At 36.6% G+C, this 21,197-nt stretch overlaps 1 protein-coding gene across 9 annotated transcripts in view; it reads left to right on the plus strand.

The window, feature by feature from the left end:
- OPA1 (OPA1, mitochondrial dynamin like GTPase) overlaps positions 1 to 20,870 on the plus strand; it is a 53,292-nt gene extending 32,422 nt beyond the window's left edge. For 4 of the 9 annotated variants that reach the window (XM_017810701.1, XM_017810707.1, XM_017810705.1 and 1 more), the window contains 4 exons: positions 390 to 483; positions 798 to 908; positions 18,366 to 18,443; positions 18,921 to 20,870. In XM_017810701.1, the coding sequence (XP_017666190.1) occupies positions 390 to 483; positions 798 to 908; positions 18,366 to 18,430 (270 nt within the window). In that variant the 3' untranslated portion in view covers positions 18,431 to 18,443; positions 18,921 to 20,870. Of the gene's footprint in view, positions 1 to 389; positions 484 to 797; positions 913 to 16,553; positions 16,693 to 18,365; positions 18,444 to 18,920 lie in introns of those variants that run through there. The other 5 variants (XM_017810700.1, XM_017810706.1, XM_017810703.1 and 2 more) reach the window with 2 other exon arrangements.
- The last annotated feature ends 327 nt before the right edge of the window (positions 20,871 to 21,197 follow it).

Consider the following 21,197-nt stretch of genomic DNA (forward strand, 5'->3'; position numbering starts at 1 on the left):
GGAGGCACAACCTGAAGTTCAGCTGTTGTCTCTCAGCATATTTGCTATGAACAGAGTAGTGTTTCAGTGAGCATTAGGTTACACTCACCAGCCTGCATATAGTGTCTGCAAATTGTTTTTCCATGGTTTCCCATGATATGGCTCTTTGTGTTGAAAACAGCAGATGTGAAGGTGATGCAGTGCATTAAATAAGGCTGATGTGTTTCCTGTGAAGTGTTTTTGATGTGTTTCCTTGTTACTTACACCAGTTATTCTCTGGGATTTTTGTGTGAGGTCAGTATATGTATACATGAGGTTACAGTTGCTGCTAAGAAAGTCAAGAGATTCTTGTACCTGTAGGGTGTTTACTGGACATCAGAGGTCTGACACCACAACTTCTCTCGTTCCAGCTCGAATGTAATGACGTTGTCCTCTTCTGGCGAATACAGCGAATGCTGGCGATTACAGCAAATACACTGAGGCAGCAGCTTACTAACACTGAAGGTAAGGCCCACAGTCAGTTGAGGGGTTTGAAACAAAAAATTATCTCCTCCTAAAAAATGACAATACAATTTTGATGAGAGAGAAAATACCTTTTGAAAGTTAACAATCTTTCTTAAAGAATTTCCTGTCTTAATGGCCCAAAGAAGGGGCTTCTGTGTTCAGAAATTTGCCTTTTCTCCAGCCAGATTAGGTAGTATTGTAACATATACTACATCTCCAACAGACCTTCTCAAATTTTGTCCTTAGGTCATTACAGATGCAAAAATATTACAGCTTACTTTTTTTGGTTGCTTTATGGTTTTGATTTTTTGCAGTAAGGCGCTTGGAGAAGAATGTAAAGGAAGTGCTTGAAGATTTTGCTGAGGACAATGAGAAAAAGGTGATGCTTCTAACTGGCAAGAGAGTCCAGCTTGCAGAGGATCTCAGTAAGTACCTATCCTATTGTGTTTTGGAATGAGCTTGAAGTGAAGCAAATTCTGACCACTGTCCTTGAGAACATTCAGTGTGATATGGGTTGTTCATGTGCTGGCTTTTATTTAATATCACATGGATTTTTTTTCTTAAATACGGGCAGATCTTACTCATTCAAAGGTGGACATGGGTAGTATAGTGTGATAGAACAATAGAATTTCACTGATATATTGCATCAGTAAATTGAAAAATGTAGTTACAAAATGTAGAAAAAACCTGTCAGATATGAAGTTCTGTGATGTTGTGCTTATTAAGATGAGATGGCCATTATATTAAGAGATTCAACAAGGAAGAAAATCTAGCAGATTTAACCTTTCAGAAGGATTACAGTAGTTTAATGCTCACATTAACACTCAGAAAGTGTTAAGGGGTTTTGTGGTTAATGTGGTAAGGCTTTAAACAGTGAAAGTTTTTCAGGTGACAGACCATGTTGAGATGATACCCCTGTTGTCCACCTGCACATCCAATAGGGTTTAGACTGACTTTTAGCTAATGGAGCTTGTCTTGCACACATACAGTTGATTTTTGGGCAGCATTCTTCTGTTGTTCTGTGAGACTTCCACTTAAACCCCAGCTATGCACCTGCACTGGTAGGGTAAAAAACAATGCTGTGCAAAAGGGAAAAGGAAAAAAAAAGCTTGTGATAAATGGAGTTCATGTGGTTATATAAATATCTGCATGTTGACATCACAGGTGACCTTTTTCTTAGACCTGTATTTTGTGTTCAATTTAGAAACTTATTTTTGTTTTAAAATATGACTTTGCATATTTAATTCAGAATGAATGAATTTTATGGTCAATGTTTCTTCTTTTAATTAGCAAAGTACTGATATCAAGGGTTCAGTGGGACAGAAAAGCCTTCAAGTGCTGTTAGTTTCCTAAGTATGAATCATGTATTCTATTTTTTACATCCAAAATGGAATAAAAAAGAAATATTTTGCTTATAATAAACTCAAAATCTGAGGATTTGCTTTTGATAGTGCTGGTTTGGTTACACTGGAAGTGCTATCTTATTATTGGAAGTGTTGTTATTAAAATCACAGTCGGTGGTATTTGTTGTCCTTTAGAAAGTTTCTATAATATTTTGGAACCGTGAGTAGGAATTTTGTGATCTCAGGCAAATTGTCTGGGTCTTCTTGACTGATCTCTGAAACAAGTGGTATGACTATAGAATTTTTATGATAGCTACATAATTCTCTTCAAACATCCTGTGTTGCTTTTGAAACCCTATGTCAACCTTCATGTAAACATCCTTTTAGAATGGGTAGAAAGTGTTTTACAAAATAGGGGGTTTTCCTCCTCTATATATGTGTTGAGGTAAAATGAGTGGTAGCCTGCAGAGTAGGATTCAGACCTTTATTGAGGAAATTACCTCCTTTTCTCAATGAGCAGTAGTGCTTGCTTGCTTTGATGCTGGATGCTGATTTTTTTTTTTTTCCCCTGAGCAAACACTGGTATAGAGTAAAACATGGCAACTTTGATTTATCCTTAGATATTCCATGTTTCAAAACAAAGTAAAAGAATACTAACAAGCACATAATGTTTAAATTAACTTGGCTTTATTTTGCACTGAAATCGACTTGGAATTTTTGCATTGTCAACTTTGCTCCTCCCAAGCCCCAGCAATAAGCTCCCATTTCAAAGCAGTAACAGCTGGGGTTGTTATTTTGTAAGCTAAGACTAGACCTGCAGGAGCAGCCTGTGTGTGTTTATAACCTGAGGTGTCTGTAAGTTGGTGTATATGCTTCGAGTGTGTAGTTTGCATTTCATAAATTATTATGTAGCAAAAACATGTCACTGCACTGTGTTTCTTTAGATTCAGGAGGTCACAGATCCCACTCACATTATTCTAAGGAAATAATTGTTACTCAGTACAAAACGATGTGTGATGGCACGTTCTGCTTTATTGTACCTGTGGGAAGATTTTAAAACTACCACTGCTTATTTCTGTACTCGGATCAGTTGTGTTCTTTCTGCATGCTTTTATTGCTAAGTGGCAGTAATTTTTATGGGGAAATGACAAGAAAAGGGGGTTTCTTTGCCTTTCTCTTAGTGAATAGTGCCTTTCTTTGGTGCAGGGGGTTTTTTTATCCCCCTGAGACAGATTTTGAAAGCATAGAGCATTGAACTCTCATATAGCCATACAAGTAATTTCCTTCTTATAGCATTTAGTGACGATCAGGACTTTGCTTAAAGAAAAAAAATCCTGGCTCCGACAACTCATGTTCATGAAGTATTGGTATTTTAAATAGGAAGGGAAGTGATCTCCTAAATCACAAAGTCCAGTCTCTCTATCCCAGGCAGCTGTGTTTATATAACCCAGCTGATTGGAATATCTTGAGCTTTGTCTTTAAATCAGTTAACTTGTTGAGGCTCACTGTTCACACTGAAGACATGTTCCAGGATGTCATTTCTCTGGTGGTTACAAATAGTCTTTTAGTTTCCATCTAAATTTGTAAATATGAGGCTGGGATTCACTTCCTGATTGGAAACTGTACTTGCAAATGTAAATTATTTATATACCTGAGGTTGGGATGCTTCCTCTTGATTATGATGATGATATGGCAACACTGTCCCACTGCTGTTACATCAGTCTTTTAATGCTGAAGCACTGGAAGTGCTTTATTGTTTGTTCAGGATACTGGTTAATGGCAAACTGTTACTAGCATGGGTGACCCAGTATCGTAATGAGAGCTCATACAAGACTCAAAACTGATTTCAGCTGATTTTGTTATCTGTGTTATACAGCCTTGAATATTATTTTAATCCCACATCAGGATATTCCTTGATGATGTTTATGCCATGAATCTTGCTGCTTCTCAGTGTTGATGTCTCAAGTTTTATTCTAGGTATTTTAAAGAGTGTTAAACAGAACTTTTGAACAGTTTCTAACATATTACTAGTTTTGTAATGTACTGAAGGTTGTTTTTTCTTTAAAAAAAGGCTCTAAGTGTAATGTAAATATACTCTTTAACATAAGTATATTATAATACTTGTACCAGTGAAATGAGCAAATTACTAAGTTTATAGAAATAAAGAAGCTCCAGGATTAGAGACTATTTAGGAGAAAGGATCATAAGCTGCAAAAAAGGGGCAGAAGAGAATATGAATAGCTGAATTGGAAAAAGTGACTTTGAAAGTGTCCTAAAATGCAATCAATCCATAAGAATACCTGTATTGAAAGATACACCTGCAGCTGATGTATCCCAGTGTCGTGTTCCTGGCAATGAGCCGACGTGGGAACAGCATAAGAACAGGTTAAGCATGCAGCAGTACATGCCTGTTATGCTCTAACAGCATCCAACAATCTGTGGTTCCAAGATTTCCTAATCCTGAGGTAATATCTTTGTGATTAATAGCCATTCAAGGATTTTTTTTATCCTGTGCATTTCTCTAATTGCTTTTTGAACTCATGTAAACTTTGGCATCTGCAACATCCTGTGGCAATTAGTTCCAGAGTTCAACTACACATTGTGTGAAAAAGTACTTCCTTTTGTTTGTTTCTGAACCACCTGCCAGTTTCATTTGGCTCTCCTTAGTTCTTGCTCTGTAAAAAGCATTCAGTAATCTTTTTCTATTCTTTTTTTTTTTTTGTACCATTCATGACTTCATAGATGTATATGCTACCTGCACTTGATCTTTTTCCTGGCTTGAAAAATTCTCATGGTGTAGTTGTTCTTTGCACGGACATTGTTTCCTAGCTTCAGTCAGCCTTGCCACTCTTTTCCCCTTTCTTAGTTCTATAAAACCTTTTTTGAGGTGAAAGAACAGAACCTGCACAAAATACTTGAAGCATTTCTGCATTATGGATTTATGCAGTTGTATTGTGATGCTTTCTGGGGTTTATTCTGGTCTTTTTATAGTAATTCCTTATAGCCTATCTCGTCTTTTGCCTGCTGCTGAGCAGTGAGCTGATGGCTACAATTAACTGTCTGCTACAACTCCCAAGTTCTTTTGTGAGAAGTGGCAGTCGTGACATTTCCCTTGTCATGTTTTTAAACTGTAGGTATAGTTGAGATGTGTTTATCATTTTGCTGAGGATGCAGAAACGAGGAATTTGCTGTCTGTGTCTTACATGTCTAACTGGGCACTTCAGGCTTATTCAGCAGTGGGTAGGAACCTTGTTTTAATGCAATTTAAAACCTCCTTCACAACTCTGGTGCATTATTTATATTGAAGTTCTTTTCCCATTTTGTCTGCCAGTTAAAGAACATAGCCAGGTCTTTCTTGCCTCATCAGCAACAGGAAGAATTATATTGACTTTCTAGTTGGCACCTGCATCTTGACTGTGCTCATTGCTGAAGGACAAAATACTTTGATTTGAAACTTATATTCCACACAACTTAGTATTTTACTATACGCTTAGGTGAATCAGTACCTTGAATGTGCCGTGTTCCATGAAAAGTAAAATGGGGTAGAGGGAGCTCAAAGTACAATAGTAAACAATAATGTTTTAAAAGGAGAATTTCCACTCATAGAAATGCCTCTTGTCAGGGCAAAAATGCCCTGTTTGTATTGCAGGCTATAAGGCCCTGCTTTGGGCTGGAGGGAAAATCTGTTCGATCATGGCGAGTCAGTCCCTTCAAATTCCTGCAGCCTTGTTATGCACAAGTGTGTGCAGCTGGATGCAAAGCTTTTCCACTTGCTCTTTTTTTAAAATATTGATTAACCTTTATTTCTACAAGACCTTCGGAGATGGATCAGTCAGTATATATCCTGTAATTTTATCAGTGATCTTTTATGGTACTTACTAGTTCATACTGCTTTCTTTTGTATTTATGTTTAACTTTCCAAAGTGACTGACATGGAACATTCCTGCAGGCTGCCTCTGATATTACTGAAGTTTTTAAATTTTAAGTGTATTTCAAGATGGGGGTGTTTCTGCAAAATTTGTTAAAACAGTAAAGCTGCTGGCATTTGTTTGGTTTCAGGATCTTTTTGATGGCTATGCCAAAGTGGGTTGGTTTTTTATAAAAGACAATTATTTGAAGTCTCATCTTCATTAGAACTGTATCTTTTTAGCTATGTTTTTCAGTACAGGGCAATAAGATTTTTTTTCTGGAAAAGAAACGAATACATGGATGAAAAAATGTGATTTCAACATGAATAATATATTTTATGCTGCCTTATTTTTAACACAAATGATAGAGTAGTAATTTCAGCAGAAAAACTCCATAGTTCTTTGCAAAACTGATAGCATGTGGATAAATCTTAACTTTCTGTAGACTACTTTTTAGTGTGGTAATTTTTGAAAATGTTGAGGTGCCAGTAAAAGGCTTCCCAGAACTACTTAATTGTTTCCAGAGTTCCACTCTTCTGGACTTCCTCTTTTTGTATAAAGGGCCAAAGCAAACTTCCTCGATAGCGTGAGCTCTGTGCAGTAAGTTGCCGTACAGGTTCCCAACACAAGATGGCAATGAGTGGCCTGTGGAGGAGGCGCGGGAGGCTGAGCCCGCGGCCAGTCGGGTGCCAGCCCTCCCACGTCTGGTGCTTCCCATGAGCGCAGCTTAGGCAGTGGGCACTGGTGTCTTGGGTGCTAAACATTTTCCTCTGGAAGGAAGATCCACTTGCCTATCCTTGTTGCTCATGTTTTCCACTCTCTCTGGGTCTCGTTTGTTTGTTTGTGTGGTATGTAATTTATGAGGATTGTAAAGGATGGTCATTTTTTTTCTCAGCTACACATTTCTCATTAGCAACTGCGTGGAAAGCATTAGTTTGTGAGCTTTGTTACTAAAAAGCTGTTAGGAACTGAGTGCTTCAATCGTTTTGTAAAGGAAATGTATCTTCCGGTGTCTTTTATCCTAAAGCTAAGCTACATCTATCCATATTGCAGTAGCATTTAAAATGTGCTAGATGGTGCACATGGATGTTACATACTTCAGGCAGTCAGCAGGAGCTTTGCCATTGACTTCACTGGAGTTGAAATCTCACAGACCCCAAAGAAATACATGTCCTATCTTCATTTATTTCTTCTCCTTTATTCCTTTTAAACAGAAAAACCATGAATGTTGCAAAGGCATCCTTTATGTGCACAGGATAAACAGAGCACAGTCCTACAAAGCAGCTTTCCTAGGTCAGTGTGCCATTCATCCAGTATCCTCTGTCCTCACAAGCTGGAAAAGAAAGCCTAGAACTTCACCAAAATTATAAGTAAAACCATGTGCTTGGGAGAGTCTTTGGCAGGAGGTGGGAATGCCTGTGGAAACTTGATCCTGAAATTGCTAGGTACAAATGTGAATGGATCAGCCTCCAAGTTCGTTTGTCAGTAATGTTGACACCTGTACAGGTGTCATGGGCTAGCTGAGACTTTGTTCTGCACAAAAACTTTTTGAAACATTTGAGGAGAAAGCCCTCACATGAAGAAAAGACAGCTTAGGGCCATTTGTTTCAATTCTGTCGTATTTTTGTAAGCTATGAAATATAAGAGTTTGCAGAACTTAATTATTTTCCTGTAAAGACTAAAACATATAAAAACTAAACAAACCAGAGTTACAGTAAAATACTTCCAAGTTTTATATCTGAAGTCATTGCTTTGAAGTCACGGCATTAAATTCTTAATTCACTTTTTCTCATGTTGAATGTAAACCATTTGCCAACTTGGAGCATGAGTGATTTAATATCATATAGGCATATAATAAACTTGCCATTTTAATGGAGTTAGAAGGCCAATGTTAGCTATGGCTGGTACTTCCATATGCAAGTTGCTGACTCAGGATCTGGAATCCTGTGATATATGTGGCTAAGCTGAATGGTTTCTGTTGTGTCTGTTGTATGTAACAAACTGAATCTAAGCAAGTCTCCTTTTTTTGTTATGCATTTATGCAAGTTAGGGATAAAGTCTGTGAAGGGTACTTTGCATATAATTACTTACTCTGTGGTTACATTTTCTTTTCTTTCGTTACTCTTAGCTGCAGAAAAAAAATGTTGTGTGAAAATAATCGTGTATTGTGGTCATTACTGTAGCCTAATTAAATTTCAGTTCCTTGAGATGACTGTTAACAGTATTTTGATTTGACCTCTGTCCTACATGACATTATTGATTACATGTGCTCCTTAAAATTATGCTTTGACTTGGCTCTCTAAAGTCTTTACCTTCATTTGCTCTTCTGTTATGAGCTTTAACTTTTTTCCAAAGGTCACAGCATTTCATAGGGGCAAAGCTCAGCTGTAAGGGGAAAGACCTCTCAAATAAGCACATTTTAGGTAATTTTCCCCTAGAAACCAGAGGCAGACAAAACAGCTCAAAAGGCAATGGTTAGTAGTCCTTAATTCAGTCCTTAAGGTGCTTGTTTAGAACCAATGTGGTTTTTGGTGTTTTCAAGATACAGAAAAAAGGTATCACATTCAAGACATTTGATTGCAGTGCCCAGATGTTGCCCCTACTGCTCAAAGACAGACATGGGAAAGAGGGAAGCATCCTAGGAAATGCAAATGGAGGAGTGATCTTATTATAATCTGAAGAATTAGGGTTATTTTGTGCTCTCCTTTCTTCCATGATGCCTAAATATTGGAGTTTCAGAACCTACTTAGGTAAATATATAGTTACTTCATAGTTGTGAGGCAATTCCAGAGGTGGCAGCAGTCTTGCTTTGCTCCTCTCTTCTGGTTGTTGCAGTGAGGAGCACTCTGTTCTCATTTGATCCTGAGTTGGCAGAACATAACACCAGGAGATGTGGTGGCCTTCTAACCAGACAGAAGCAGAGCAGCCTCTGGGAATCACTGAACAGATCTCCAACTTCTGCTAAGCATGTGCAGAATAGCTGCACAGTCCCCTGCCAGCAGGTTCCCTGGAGACGTTAACATGGCCCTGTGTCTTATCAGAGGCCGGTTGTCATTTAGAGCACATTCATTTCTGCCTAAATCTCAGTCACATCGTGTGGGCTGTCTGTGTCTAACTAGTTCAAGCCTGTGCTGGTGTCACCAGTGCCTGGTGGCAGCATGACTCCTGTGCTCCCTCTGAGCTCTGTAGAGGTCCTGGTGCTCTGTGACGCAGGAAGTTGGGGCACAGTGTGCTTGAAATGAGTCTGTGTGGTCATGTCTTCAATTTCCCCTACCTTTGAAGGTATGCAAGTCACAATATATCACCGTAGATTTGCTAACTTTCTGGTGGAATGCAAATTAATTGGTTTTGCGTGATTATCATGTTTTTAATTCCATGTTGATAATTTTAGAAATTAACCCAAACAAGTGTGCTTTGATGTGAAAGACACCAGTTAAATGTTCAAGTTTTGTTTTTTTTGTTGTTGTTTTCTCTTGAGTTTTGGGGCAGCTGCATGAAACTAATGAATTAAAACCAGAAGAATGTGTAGGACAGCCTGTGTCAAAGTGCAGATAAGGTGGTTTCTGCTTTGTGTCATGGCAGAACGTACTTTAGAAAGCTGCATCTTCTCAGAGAGGGAAGTAATCCTCGAGGGAGAACATACATCACTTGTAAATATCCTGTGATGGAGTGATGGTTTACTTAACTTAAGAATCCCAGATGACCAAAGCCTGTCTGCTGTGATTTCTTAGTTATTGATGAAGAGCTAGGCACTGATGTCCAGGTCCTAAAACGGATCCTTACAAAGTTCAGCACATTTGTCACTGACTAAACGAAGCCTATCACTTAAAGTTGACATTGAAAAACAGTGATAAACTGCTACATGAATAATGACATATTTAATGCCTGTTAATCTTACCCTAGGCCCATGTCTCTTGTACTTGAGGGTCATTCTGGTGTTGTCTGCCGAATATATTTTTTTCCCTAAAATTTCCTTAATGATGCAAGGATCAAAACATCTAATTGGTTGCTATTTTCTCTTTAGTACTGGTTGCTTATGGGGGTACTTATTAGTCAAAATTTAAGTAAGTACTTACCATGGAGAGATTTACTGTTTATATAATTACAGGCTTTTAAATGGACCAGTATAACATTCACATTTCTGAAAGCTGGAGAAGTCAGTGTAGTGTATGTATGTTGTACATTGTTAATTGTTACTGTAGTGGACCCCACTTCTAATTTTGAAGTTTATATAAAAAGAGAAGGAAATATTTTCAGCTAGAAATGATAACTAAAAAAAGAAAAATAGATCCATCTGTTTTTCTTCAGGGTATGATGACTTAAGTTTCTGACTGTCAAAAATTAAGTTGTTTATTTTTATGATCTAAAAATTAATCTCATCACCCTTTTATTTTCTGCCATATTCTATAATTCACATAAATAGTCCTGATAGCATATTATTATCTATCTAATTACTAAGTATGCTTTCTTTTGGTGGAGAAACAGCATATATCAGTTATTTTTTATGTTAAAGTCTCTTTACAGTTTAATAGCCTTAAGGTTACAGTAGCCTTTACATAAGTAGTTTACCTTTATAGCTGTATATGTCCTTTTTGCATAAGAAAAAATTAGTATTTTGTAATATCACTGAATGAATCATTGGGTGATATTTCTGTCTTGCCTTTATACTTTTTACTATTTCTACCCAAAGTAATGAATATCATCATGTTATGATTCATTCTAGCTTAAACAATTTTGATTTGGAAATTCAATCTTTCTGTATCTGTAAGTCTGATTCCAGATATGAGTCTCCTTTATAAGGTTGCCTTGTCATTCTGCTACTAAGCTCCTTCTAGCTGTCCAGTAAGCAGCACAGCTAAATTCTGTTGAAAGATTGAGTTATTAGAACAGTTTTAATTAAAAAATCCAAGGTAGAGACAGAGAACTGAAAGGTGTCCAACTCTTACCTTGCTATTGCAGACACTGTGACTCTCATAAAGTTGCAACTTAATACAGAGTAAGGATCATTGGTACCTTAGGCCGACCTTAATGATGGTGTAGAAATGTGTATTGTTCATGATCTGACATCGTGGTTTGGTACTATTTGGTTTCCTTTTCGTAGACAAGTGGGGCTGATGTGTAATAACCCATAGAAACATGTCTTGTATAAAGTCAGTAGTCTACATAGCTATCAGTTTTGCTTCAGTTCTCAAAGGCCCTGTATCTCAGTTCTCAAAGGCTCTGTCAGAGACAGAAGGATTTTGTGTTTGCCAGCCTGAGGAGCCCCGGGGACTGGTGCAAGAAACACAGTCAGCTTCTGTTCTGTTCCACTGGGGGAGGTGGGAAACTTGTGGCCAAAAACATTTTGTTAATCTGCAGAGGTCTTGCTTGTGAATCTGAAGCAGCTATAGATCAAGACATTGATTCGTAATCTACGATTTCATCAGCACAATACACAAGTCCCATTTCTGGAACTAAAAATCATTATTAATAATGCTAAAATAACATTCCAATTCTCTGTACCTTGTAAAAATAGCTGAGGTGTTTTCAGACAAGGTCTCTTCTTCTGTTGTTCTGTTTAGTCTAAAATAAAGGTAATACTGTTTTTATACAGGCAGCTTTGCTCAGGTATGCTATACAGGGATTAATAATTGATGTGATATTAATACTTGCAACAAAAGTGACTTCAGTGATAGCAGTTGTGACTTGGGGTTTTTTTCTGTCTAAACTGACTTCTTAATTTTATTATGTTTCTACAGCAGGCTAAATATACAATCTGGAGGCAATCTTTTACTGTTTCGGAGGTGAATTTACCTACAACAGGGTAAAGGCAAAAACATCTTTGTAGGAAACAGCTCCTTGATGTTTTTTCCTGTTAAGGCCGTGCAAAAGGAGATGTTCAACCAGGTCACCAGCAGGCAGTTGTTGATGAACTCATATCCATGAAACTGATATGTTGGCTGACCCTTGGAGATTTTAATAGTGATATTAAAATAATTCGTTTAGCACCTTGTCTTGTTCTAGGGTTTAAAATAAATATTTCTGAGAGGACACTGAAGTATTATCTTTGTCTATGTAATAATGAAAGCATCTCACATGTTGCACTTGCATAGTTAGAGCATCTCCTTGTCCTTCTCAGTATCTTTCTGCAGCTGATAACTGGAATACAGGTATCATAGATTGCCCAAATTAAAATACCTTTTGTCTCAGGATGGCAAAGAGATTTAGGGCAAGTAAAAAAGTTGTGAGTCTGGTGAATATAATGGTAGGATGGCTTTCTATGAATGAAAGAGGAGGTCTGGTTTATAAATGTATTTACAACAGTTTTTATATCATAATTATCCCATTCCAATGAGTGTTCTTTGAAGTCAAAATTTATAGGAAGAACACAATTAAACTGAAGTCAGAATTTTTAAAAAGAACTCAAACTGGATGCAAATTCAAATCTGGATTGCAACACATAAGAAACATTTTGTAACAATACTGCAATGTAGCTACTACAATGTAGCATCAGTTAACACCTTCATTCACTATAACTAGTGGTAACTATAGAGCATGCTGGCTATTTTCTGCAAGCTTGCATTTTAAAGGCTATATATTCTTAATGATTCATGGATTTACTTCATGAACTATTATAAATTCCATTTAAACTTTTCAAGGTTCTGCAGTGCTTTTATTACACTAATGAGCTAATTGTTTAAGAATCATTCACATGATTCATTCTCCTGCCCGGCCTTTTTTAAAAAAAACTTTTAGCTGCTGAAACTCTCTTGATGAACAATATTTATAGCAGTTTGACAACAGGATGAGGAACAACGTTTGTCTTTGTAACAGCTTAAAGAAAAGGCCTTTCCAGCACCCAGCCATGCAGTTACAATCTTGACCTCTTTCTTATGCTGGGAACATACATACAGCAGACAAGCAGCACCTCCCATGTGTTTTCTTGACCCTTTGACTGTCCATTCACTTCCCATCTGTTTTGCAGCCTTAAAGGAACAGAGGGGGCCCTCTACTTATAAATCTGTCTTTGCAGATGACAAATGATGTTCTGTCTCTTTAAGGGCAGCCTGGGTGGTTTTGCCTTTTTTTTTTTTACCCCCCCCCCTTAAAATTTTAGCTTTCCCCTTGGTCTTATCCAGATGGAAGTATGGTATGTGAACAAGAGGAAACTGGCAAAAAATGTGATGGGTACTTTCAAAGGATTTTCTAAAATTGAGCAGGACATGACCTTGCAATGATCAGTGAATTATGGTAGTGTTTGCATGAGACATGAGTAAGCATGTTGATACATGTCTTGTAACTGTGGGTGGAAAGTCTGCTTTCTGTGGCATTATTTGGAGTGGCTGTGAGAATGCTGCCTCATACTATTTCCACAAGAAGTAAAGCTTTCTCATTACCCTTGGAAAATCGAGGAATAAGAGGTGTTTCCTCCATCTCTTCTCCATCTGACTGTTCATAGGGATTGTATAGAACTATGAGGCTTGTGTCTCATAGTTGCCCTAAGCAAAAAATCAACTTTCAATAGAAAACTTTGGATTGACATCTCTAGTTCTTAATGGTGTGCTTCTGGGCATTCTGATGAATTCTGACTGACTGGGCTTTCCTTTTTATTAGAGGAAAGATGATGCATTCACAGCGTTAAATTCAACATTTCTGCCTCTACGGTTAATTAACCATAACACAGAAGTGGCACAGCAAGCAGTGAGAATGTTTGTAGGCAAGGAAGGGATTAAGAAAGGAAGGAAGATTAAAAAAAAAAAAAAAAGGAAGGGAGAGAACTGAAGTCTAAATACAATCAAGAGCCAAAGGAGTAACAAGCATGAGCTTTCAAATATCAAAGTCGTGTAAACATTTGTTGGAGGTAGACATCACTTCAGTGTAGAACAGGAGGATTTATAATAAGGTATTCAACACTTTTTTTTTGGTGCTGTAAGTTTCATCAAAGTACAAAATAACGATGAATCTGTGTCCAGAAAGATTTTACAGGTTTTTTTGATGCTGCAACTGAAATTTGATGTCATATGGGCAAATTTGTAAATGGGAATGGAAAGCTTTTTAATTTGCCCAAAGCACTTGTGCAGTTTTCTACCTGTTCTGGTGTAGACAGACATGAACATCTTTAAAATTCTATACTAGAGCTATTGATTTTATACAGGTAAATATGCATTTGAATGTCTCAAACTTCATTTATCTTCAGAACCATAAGCAACAGGTTTTGTGGGCAAAGGCTACATCTTTTATTAAACCAATTAATGCAGTTGGAAAGTATCCAGAAAACTTTTTCTGGCTACTTTAAGTATATTTGCAATAAATCAGTAATGTACTTAGCTTTTGTGTTTAATATTATTTTGAGATTATTTGGCCTTACCTCAGGAGATGCACTTAATAACTTGCTTCATTTTAGCACTGTTCATAAGCTCAGGCATGTAAGGCAGCAACCAGAAAACAAGCACTCCTTCTAAGGCTGAATATTTCAGGGGTTCCGCTTTTGACCAGCTTATGATATTAGGAAAACCAAACTTTATCTGTGCCTGTGTCTTTATATGTTCACAGTGTATCCAAATCCTCATTACAGATCAATTAGTCTGGTTTTGAGCCTTTTAGATTTAAGATCACAGGATTAATGAAAAGAAAATGAGCGGGTATCAATAACGTTTCATATGGAGATCAGGAGAGACTGAACATGAATGAGGATCTCAAGACATCTGAATAAAGAATTTCCTCATTCTGTCAGTGAAGTTTTATGGGATATGGAGGGAGGATTACGGGAATATTCATGACCAGATCAAGAGGCATAGTGAGTTGATGTATGAACAGCTTATCTTTTAGGTAAACATGGGGTAAATGGGAAATAGAATAGCCATTCATGGCCCCTAGGCCTGTGAATTTTACTGTTCTAAGATGGAAACAAGGGTTTAGTTACAGTTATTCTTCATTGACTTAATTTGATTTTTGATCAGTGTTTAACAGGTGCTGGAAGAATTGCATATTTGTAACTTCAGGTCTGCATTAGCACTACTAAAGTGCACATCATCTTTCTAGAATCCAGCGTTAGCAACACTGTATATTTAAATTTCTGCACTACTATGTAATAAGAGTGTAGTGCTTTAATAGCCTTCTGTGACATGGAAGCATTGTATAACAGTGCTGGGGTCGTTCAACCTGTTACAAAAGTAATTTGCTAGCAAGCTGAATGCTTTTAATCTGTGGGTTACTTGTGCATGGAAAAACACAGTATCACAAAACCTAGAAAGTGCAACAGGTCACTTTTTGTCTATCCCTTAATTTACTTGTGCAATAATTATTCTTATCTGAAACCCAAAGGATTTTCTGGGTTTGCCGTGTTAATAAACCTTCCTCAAAACAGAATGTGCTGTAATTTACAAGTGTAAGTCAGTATTTTGATCTAAGTGTCAGTCAAAACCCTGCAAATGTGGGTACAGAGCTTGTGCATTTCACAGAGCCGAAAACTTTCTTAAAGATGGGTAATATCTCTCTTAGTTTTAAGAATTAGTTGTTGTTCTACATGCAACATCACATGGTGCTGGTGAAACTGTAGGTGATTATCCCAGAATTGCAGACCCTGCACTTGCACTCATTAGAAAAGTTCTGTCTGAGCACTTATATTTACGAGTTTATTAAGATTAGTGTTGTGTAAATGCATAACTCTGCCATTAGCCTATTTAAAAAGTAAACCAATTCATCAGACTGCTGCTCTGTGCTGCAGAATGGATTTGTGGGAAAGTATTATAGGTTGGCTGAGGTCTGCTGCTGCAGAGGGCTTTACTGCAGCTAAAAATACAGGGCATAGGATGAATAATTGCAGCTATTTGGCAGTCATTGTAACTGTTCTTTTTAAGAATAGCCAGCATGTTATTTCAAAGTATTAAATTACCTCAAGACCTCGTAATTATTACAGTTAAGTAATCATTTCAATTCAGTCCAAGTATAAAAACTAATAAAGTGCTCATAATATGAAGTCAATTTTAGTATGTCTGTTCTCTGAGCAAACACAGCTGATTCAGTATATTCTGGTGGAGTATTTGCTATCCTGTTATTTTAATATACCATAATCAGAAAATTAAAATAGATTTGTTGGCACAAACCTTTTTTTAAGGGTGAAATAATAATTACAGGTTTTTGCTGATGCTATTAATTTTCAAGACTGGAATATTTCATTAACAAGAGGTTGAAGAAGAAAAATATTTGCATTTAATACTGCTAAATCTGCCTGCTTTCACTGAGTCTAATGGCTTGATCAATACAAAGAACACACTTGGGAAAGCATGTAGCAACTGGGGGGGAAAAAGCATCACAGAAAGCTACTGAAAGCACAACATGAAGACATCTTCCGAGCTGTGAGATCTGATCTCAGGTTTTATCACTAGCACCTGCTGTTCATTTTGGAGACCAAGGTTCAGGATTAGTAATTTCCAAAACTAGAATCATTATAGAATGGTTTGGGTTGGAAGGGACCATAAATATCATCTCATTCCAACACCCCTGCCATGGGCAAACACACCTTCCACTAGACTAGGTTGCTCAAAGCCTCGTCTGTCCAGCTGTGGTGAACAAATATGTTAATTCTGTCCAAAATAATATGACATTATTTCAAAGGCTAACTTTGTAAACATTCATAGAGCAGCAGTATTGGAAGCGAGCTAAGTATTTGTCTAAATAAATGCCATAGAAATAACATTTTCATTACACGAGTTTTATACACTGAGATGCAAACAAGGCATATTCTTTTTTTCATTTAAAGAGGTAGTAATTGGAACAGTTTGAATGTGCTTAATGAGGAGAAGTGATAATGGATCTACCTTTTTTTTTTCATTGTCAGCTTTCATAGATTCTGCTGAACTGAATCAGAAATTTTTTTTTAACCTGGTAAAAATCAGCTACTGTTGTTTCTTAATTTCCAAGGTACAGCTTTTGCCCTCACACTGACTGTAATCTTCAGTCTAATTTAATATCAAAGTACTTTAAAAAGAATCAGCTGAAATCCAAGAAGGTTCTTAGGTGTTTTGTTTAGGGCCTAGAGTGTGATTCAGCTTCACTGTACTTCTGTGTTTGCAGATAAGCACCACTGGGGAAAGGCACACTGAAGTGTTGAAAGTCTCAGTGACTTGCCCTTCGTCACCTAAGAATTACAAGATAAAGATAGAACTTTGAGGTTACTTCATCCTCATTCGGGCTATTTTCCATATTTTTGAAATGCTAACTAAAATTCTTTATTTCTGTTAGAAAAGGACTGCAGGTATTTGTTGAGTTGTTGTTATTGTTATTATTATTACTCTAAAATGCATTTTATGTCTGTTTGTGGAGTTGTCATTTTGTTCAATTAAACTTTTGGTTCCCATACCTACATTAAAATGTTCTGCATTAAAAAGATAACTTTTTTTTCCCTCTCATTCTTATGTATCCCATTTAAAGCAGATTGTTTTATTTTTCTTTCTGTTTTGCTGTTACTTCAGCTCAGCAAAGCAAGTTTAAAACATATGGAATTGCTAAAGAGAAGAAAACATTAATAAAAGTTTTTTTAAAAAAGCTCAAACCCTGTATCTCATACAAGGAAACATACGGCTTTAATCCAATAGTATTTTTAGCTTGGAAAAAAATATTTGTCTGTGTTTATGCTCATCTAACTTATTTTTGCCTGTCCTACTGCTCTCTCCCTGTTCCTTCATATTTCTGAAGTGTGTGTTTTTCATGGCTATAATCACACACAGAAGGAGCTTCAAATGAGGATGTGGTGAGAGAGAAGCAGGAAATCTCACAGGCTTTGGACTCCAGCTATGTTCTAAATCTTGCTTCATAACCAATTTAATAAATCAAATAGGTTATATGATGACAAGTGTTGTATGGAATAGAGAAAAGAGTGGAAAAATGCCTAAGCCCCTGGATTTTGCCCCATCAATGTTGCCTTTTCATTCTTAGTAACTATTTGTAGTTGTGGTCAAATTGTGTTTTTGCAGAGAAATAAACTCCCAGCTTTAGTTTTTATATAAAATGAGATTCCACTCACATCATCTGGTTACTACTGAAATGCAAGGAAATAAAGTGCAGGTTTTAAACATTCTTAGCATTGTGCATTCCCTTTTGAGGAGATGTCTTGAATACTGACGTGTGGTTCCCTGAAATTCTCCGTGGTGGAAGGGCACCAGCTTTCAACTCTATTTAGTGATTAGTGGTATTTATTACACTTGCTGTGGAGAGTAAGGATACTTGGTTGAAGAAGAAAGGGGTTAGTGGGCGCTGTTTAAAAACTAACAACTCCCTGCATGTAGCAGGTGTACAGTAGTTCTTCTGTGCATGATCTGATGGAAATTTCAGGTTTTTGAAATACAATGTTTCTAGTACTGGATTCATTCAGTAAATTTTTGCATTATTAAGTTAGCATGATAATCATAAAATATGTTTGTAGGAGTTCTTCAAATGGGACAGGGTTTCATTTTTCTGATGTAGAAAAATGTTGTAAATCTTCGTAATTAAGAAAATGCATAGAGTAATATTGATGACAGCATTAATTCTTGCTCATGTTTGCATGTTTGGGTTTTGTGTGTTTGGGTTTTTTGTGGGGTTTTTTTTGTACCTGTCCCCAGGTACTTAATAGTAATAGGTATTTGAATGGTGATCTTTTTAATTCCTCCAGAAAAAGTTCGGGAAATCCAGGAGAAACTTGAAGCCTTCATAGAAGCCCTCCATCAAGAAAAATAGATTGTTCAAGCAGGTAATTATGTTTAGATCATAAAAACATTGCTACAGTTATCTCATTCTTCTGTATAAAATTATTATCCATCTCTATTAAATGCACATTTTCATACAGACTTTGTGTAAATTCCAGTGTGTTTTATTCCATTGCTTGGCTGGTGCTGCTTCTTGCTTTTAAACTGCAGAACTATACTTTAACCTTTTACACTACAAGCAGATATGAAACTTAGAAATACAATTACTGACTAGTTATTTAGATATTGTGAAACACTGTTGATTATTCTCAGTTCATTATTTTTATCTGTCTTAAGGGAACATTTTCTATGAAGGCATTTTGGTTCTTTGGTTTTGCTTAAAGACACTGTATATTGTTAGCAAAACTATGTGCATGCAGGTAATTTCCAAATTTCTTCTATATTAGTTCTCAAAACCATAAGCCCAAGTGCTGTCATGCATTTGTACATATTTTAAAATAATCACCTTTCTCTTTCAACAGAACTTTACACAAGAATACACCCTTCTCCAGGATCTCTTGTGCAGCCTCTCCTTGCACAAAGACTGAATTGAAATGGCTTTTGTGTCCCATTCTCTTTCCTGTCTTTTGGGGAGCATCCTAAAACATTGGAGGAGAAAGAAGATAATGTCTCATGGGGTTGAGAAATTCAGATAAAATCCACCTGCCCATTTAATTTTTGAGGCTACATGCACAGAAGAATCTGACTTGTGTGTCAATGACATAGCTTGGGAGCTTGCTGAAGTTGTACATTTAAGGTGGTTTTTTCCTGAAAGGGAAAAAAGCTTTTATTTTTGGTATCTGTCGTGTATGGTAGAGCTGGATCAGATTCATGAGATGATTTTATCTGTTGTCATTTTCTTGCCTGCAAATGATCCTGGGAGTTTGACATAACATTTTAGTATTTGTACGTACATTAAAATGCCCTTCTAAATAATGCCATTTGTATTTGTTATGCTCTGTGTTGAAGCATTTGCTGATCACTGTGGTACAGGTTTAAAAGCATGGTTTTGAGATCTTGAGAGGAAGTTGTGGATTTTGTTAAACTCCTAAACTATTGAGAGATGTCATCCAAACAATTCTTGTAATGCTTTCAAGTGAAAGTACAGACTGCTATTCAGTGACATCTTAAAAGGTTTAGGCTCAGGAAATAATGTCAACAACTGCTCCTTCTACCTGTTTTTTCCTAATATATGTTGTTATTCTTGAATCACAGCCAATTACATTTCATTTCTGGGATTGCACAGACTCAGATTTCCTCGTTAACTCCTCCCTTCACCATAGGTACAGAGTAACCTGATCGAGTATGTGTGAAATGTAGAAAGATAGAATGTACAATTCCAACTTTTCTGACTTCCTAACTTAAAAAAAGGAAAAGTGTCATTAATTTCATTTTTTTTAATAGCTACTCTAAGACCAAAATCACTTCTATAAGAACGTTATGCACAAGGTCCTCCCACACCCACTTGATGTCTATCATTCAGCGTAGTAAAATTAGTAAGGAATCTTTCTTCCACTGCCTTTCAGTTTTGCCATAGAAATATCACTTCTGGCAAATGTAAGCATGATATAAGCTCTCTAACATAGGTGCCTGGTGGTTAATCACCATCGTATTTTTCTGCCCACAGTTTGCCACAAATGATCTGGATACACCTCTGAATACTTGTGTGGAGGAAGGTGCTAGTCCTGAAACAGTTTGTTTTGCAGTTGTCTGATAATGTACTGAAAAACTGACCTAGATTTATTTTTCCCTTTTGAAAAGGCAATTGATTTTGATGTGTGGAAATGAAAAGAAAGGAATCTGAATATTTTCCAAAAAATATGGTTTTGGTTTACTCTCAGAGGAAATAGAAAGTTTGGTAAGATGTTCCCCAAATATTTGGACATCCATGTGGACAAAAAGCTAACATAGAGGTATTCGTAAAATGATGTTGAAAGGTTAAATATTTCAGGGTGGTCTAACTGAATGTTTTGAGATTCTTTTTTTTTAAATTTATTCCTGAAAACGAGTGTTTGAGAACAGAAGAATGGAAAAAATTGGCATGTCATCATCATTCTCTGAAGATAACTTCAGAAATGTAAGTTTGCACAATTTTGAAGGCAGACACCTTAGTGTATATCAAATGAAAGAAGTCTGTACTTTGTAAAAAAAAAAACAAGCAAAACAAAGAAAAATCTTTTGCATTTACCTAGAGATCACTGTTTAAAACTTCTGTGTAATATAAATGTTGCAAAATTTTGCATCCAGTGGCCCCGTGTTCATCTCTTCTAGTGTGTTCTAAGGTTTTAGTTCTGACTTCCCTGTGCTGCTCATCTAAGACTTAGCATGATGTATTCCATGGAAACTAGATATTTATTGAATAAAAATGTAACTGAAGGAATAATAAAATGTGGGGTTTGAACATGGTGCTGTTGCACCTAATTGAGAAGTCACTTTGACCTCCTTTTTCTCATTTGTTAAATCGTGAACAAGTACACTGCTAATGACAGCAAAATGTCTGATTCACAAGTGCTGTGTCGGCACCAAATTAGGGGTAACTGTACCAGGTGTTCTCCTTTACTGTATAAATTAATGTACCATCTACGTAATACATTTAGAGAAAGATGTCATGAGAAATCAAGACATTGAAAGCTCCTCTCTGGAAGTTTAAATAATGAACTGATATCTGGCATGTAAATGAAGACTGTTACGGGGTGTTAGTTTCAGGTGAATTTAAAATAAACATGCTGACTGGGGCAATGGGTTTGAGAGTTAAAGAG

This window comes from Lepidothrix coronata, unplaced genomic scaffold (genome assembly GCF_001604755.1).
Source record: "Lepidothrix coronata isolate B3197 unplaced genomic scaffold, Lepidothrix_coronata-1.0 Scaffold29, whole genome shotgun sequence".
In the NCBI taxonomy this organism is placed as follows: domain Eukaryota; kingdom Metazoa; phylum Chordata; class Aves; order Passeriformes; family Pipridae; genus Lepidothrix; species Lepidothrix coronata.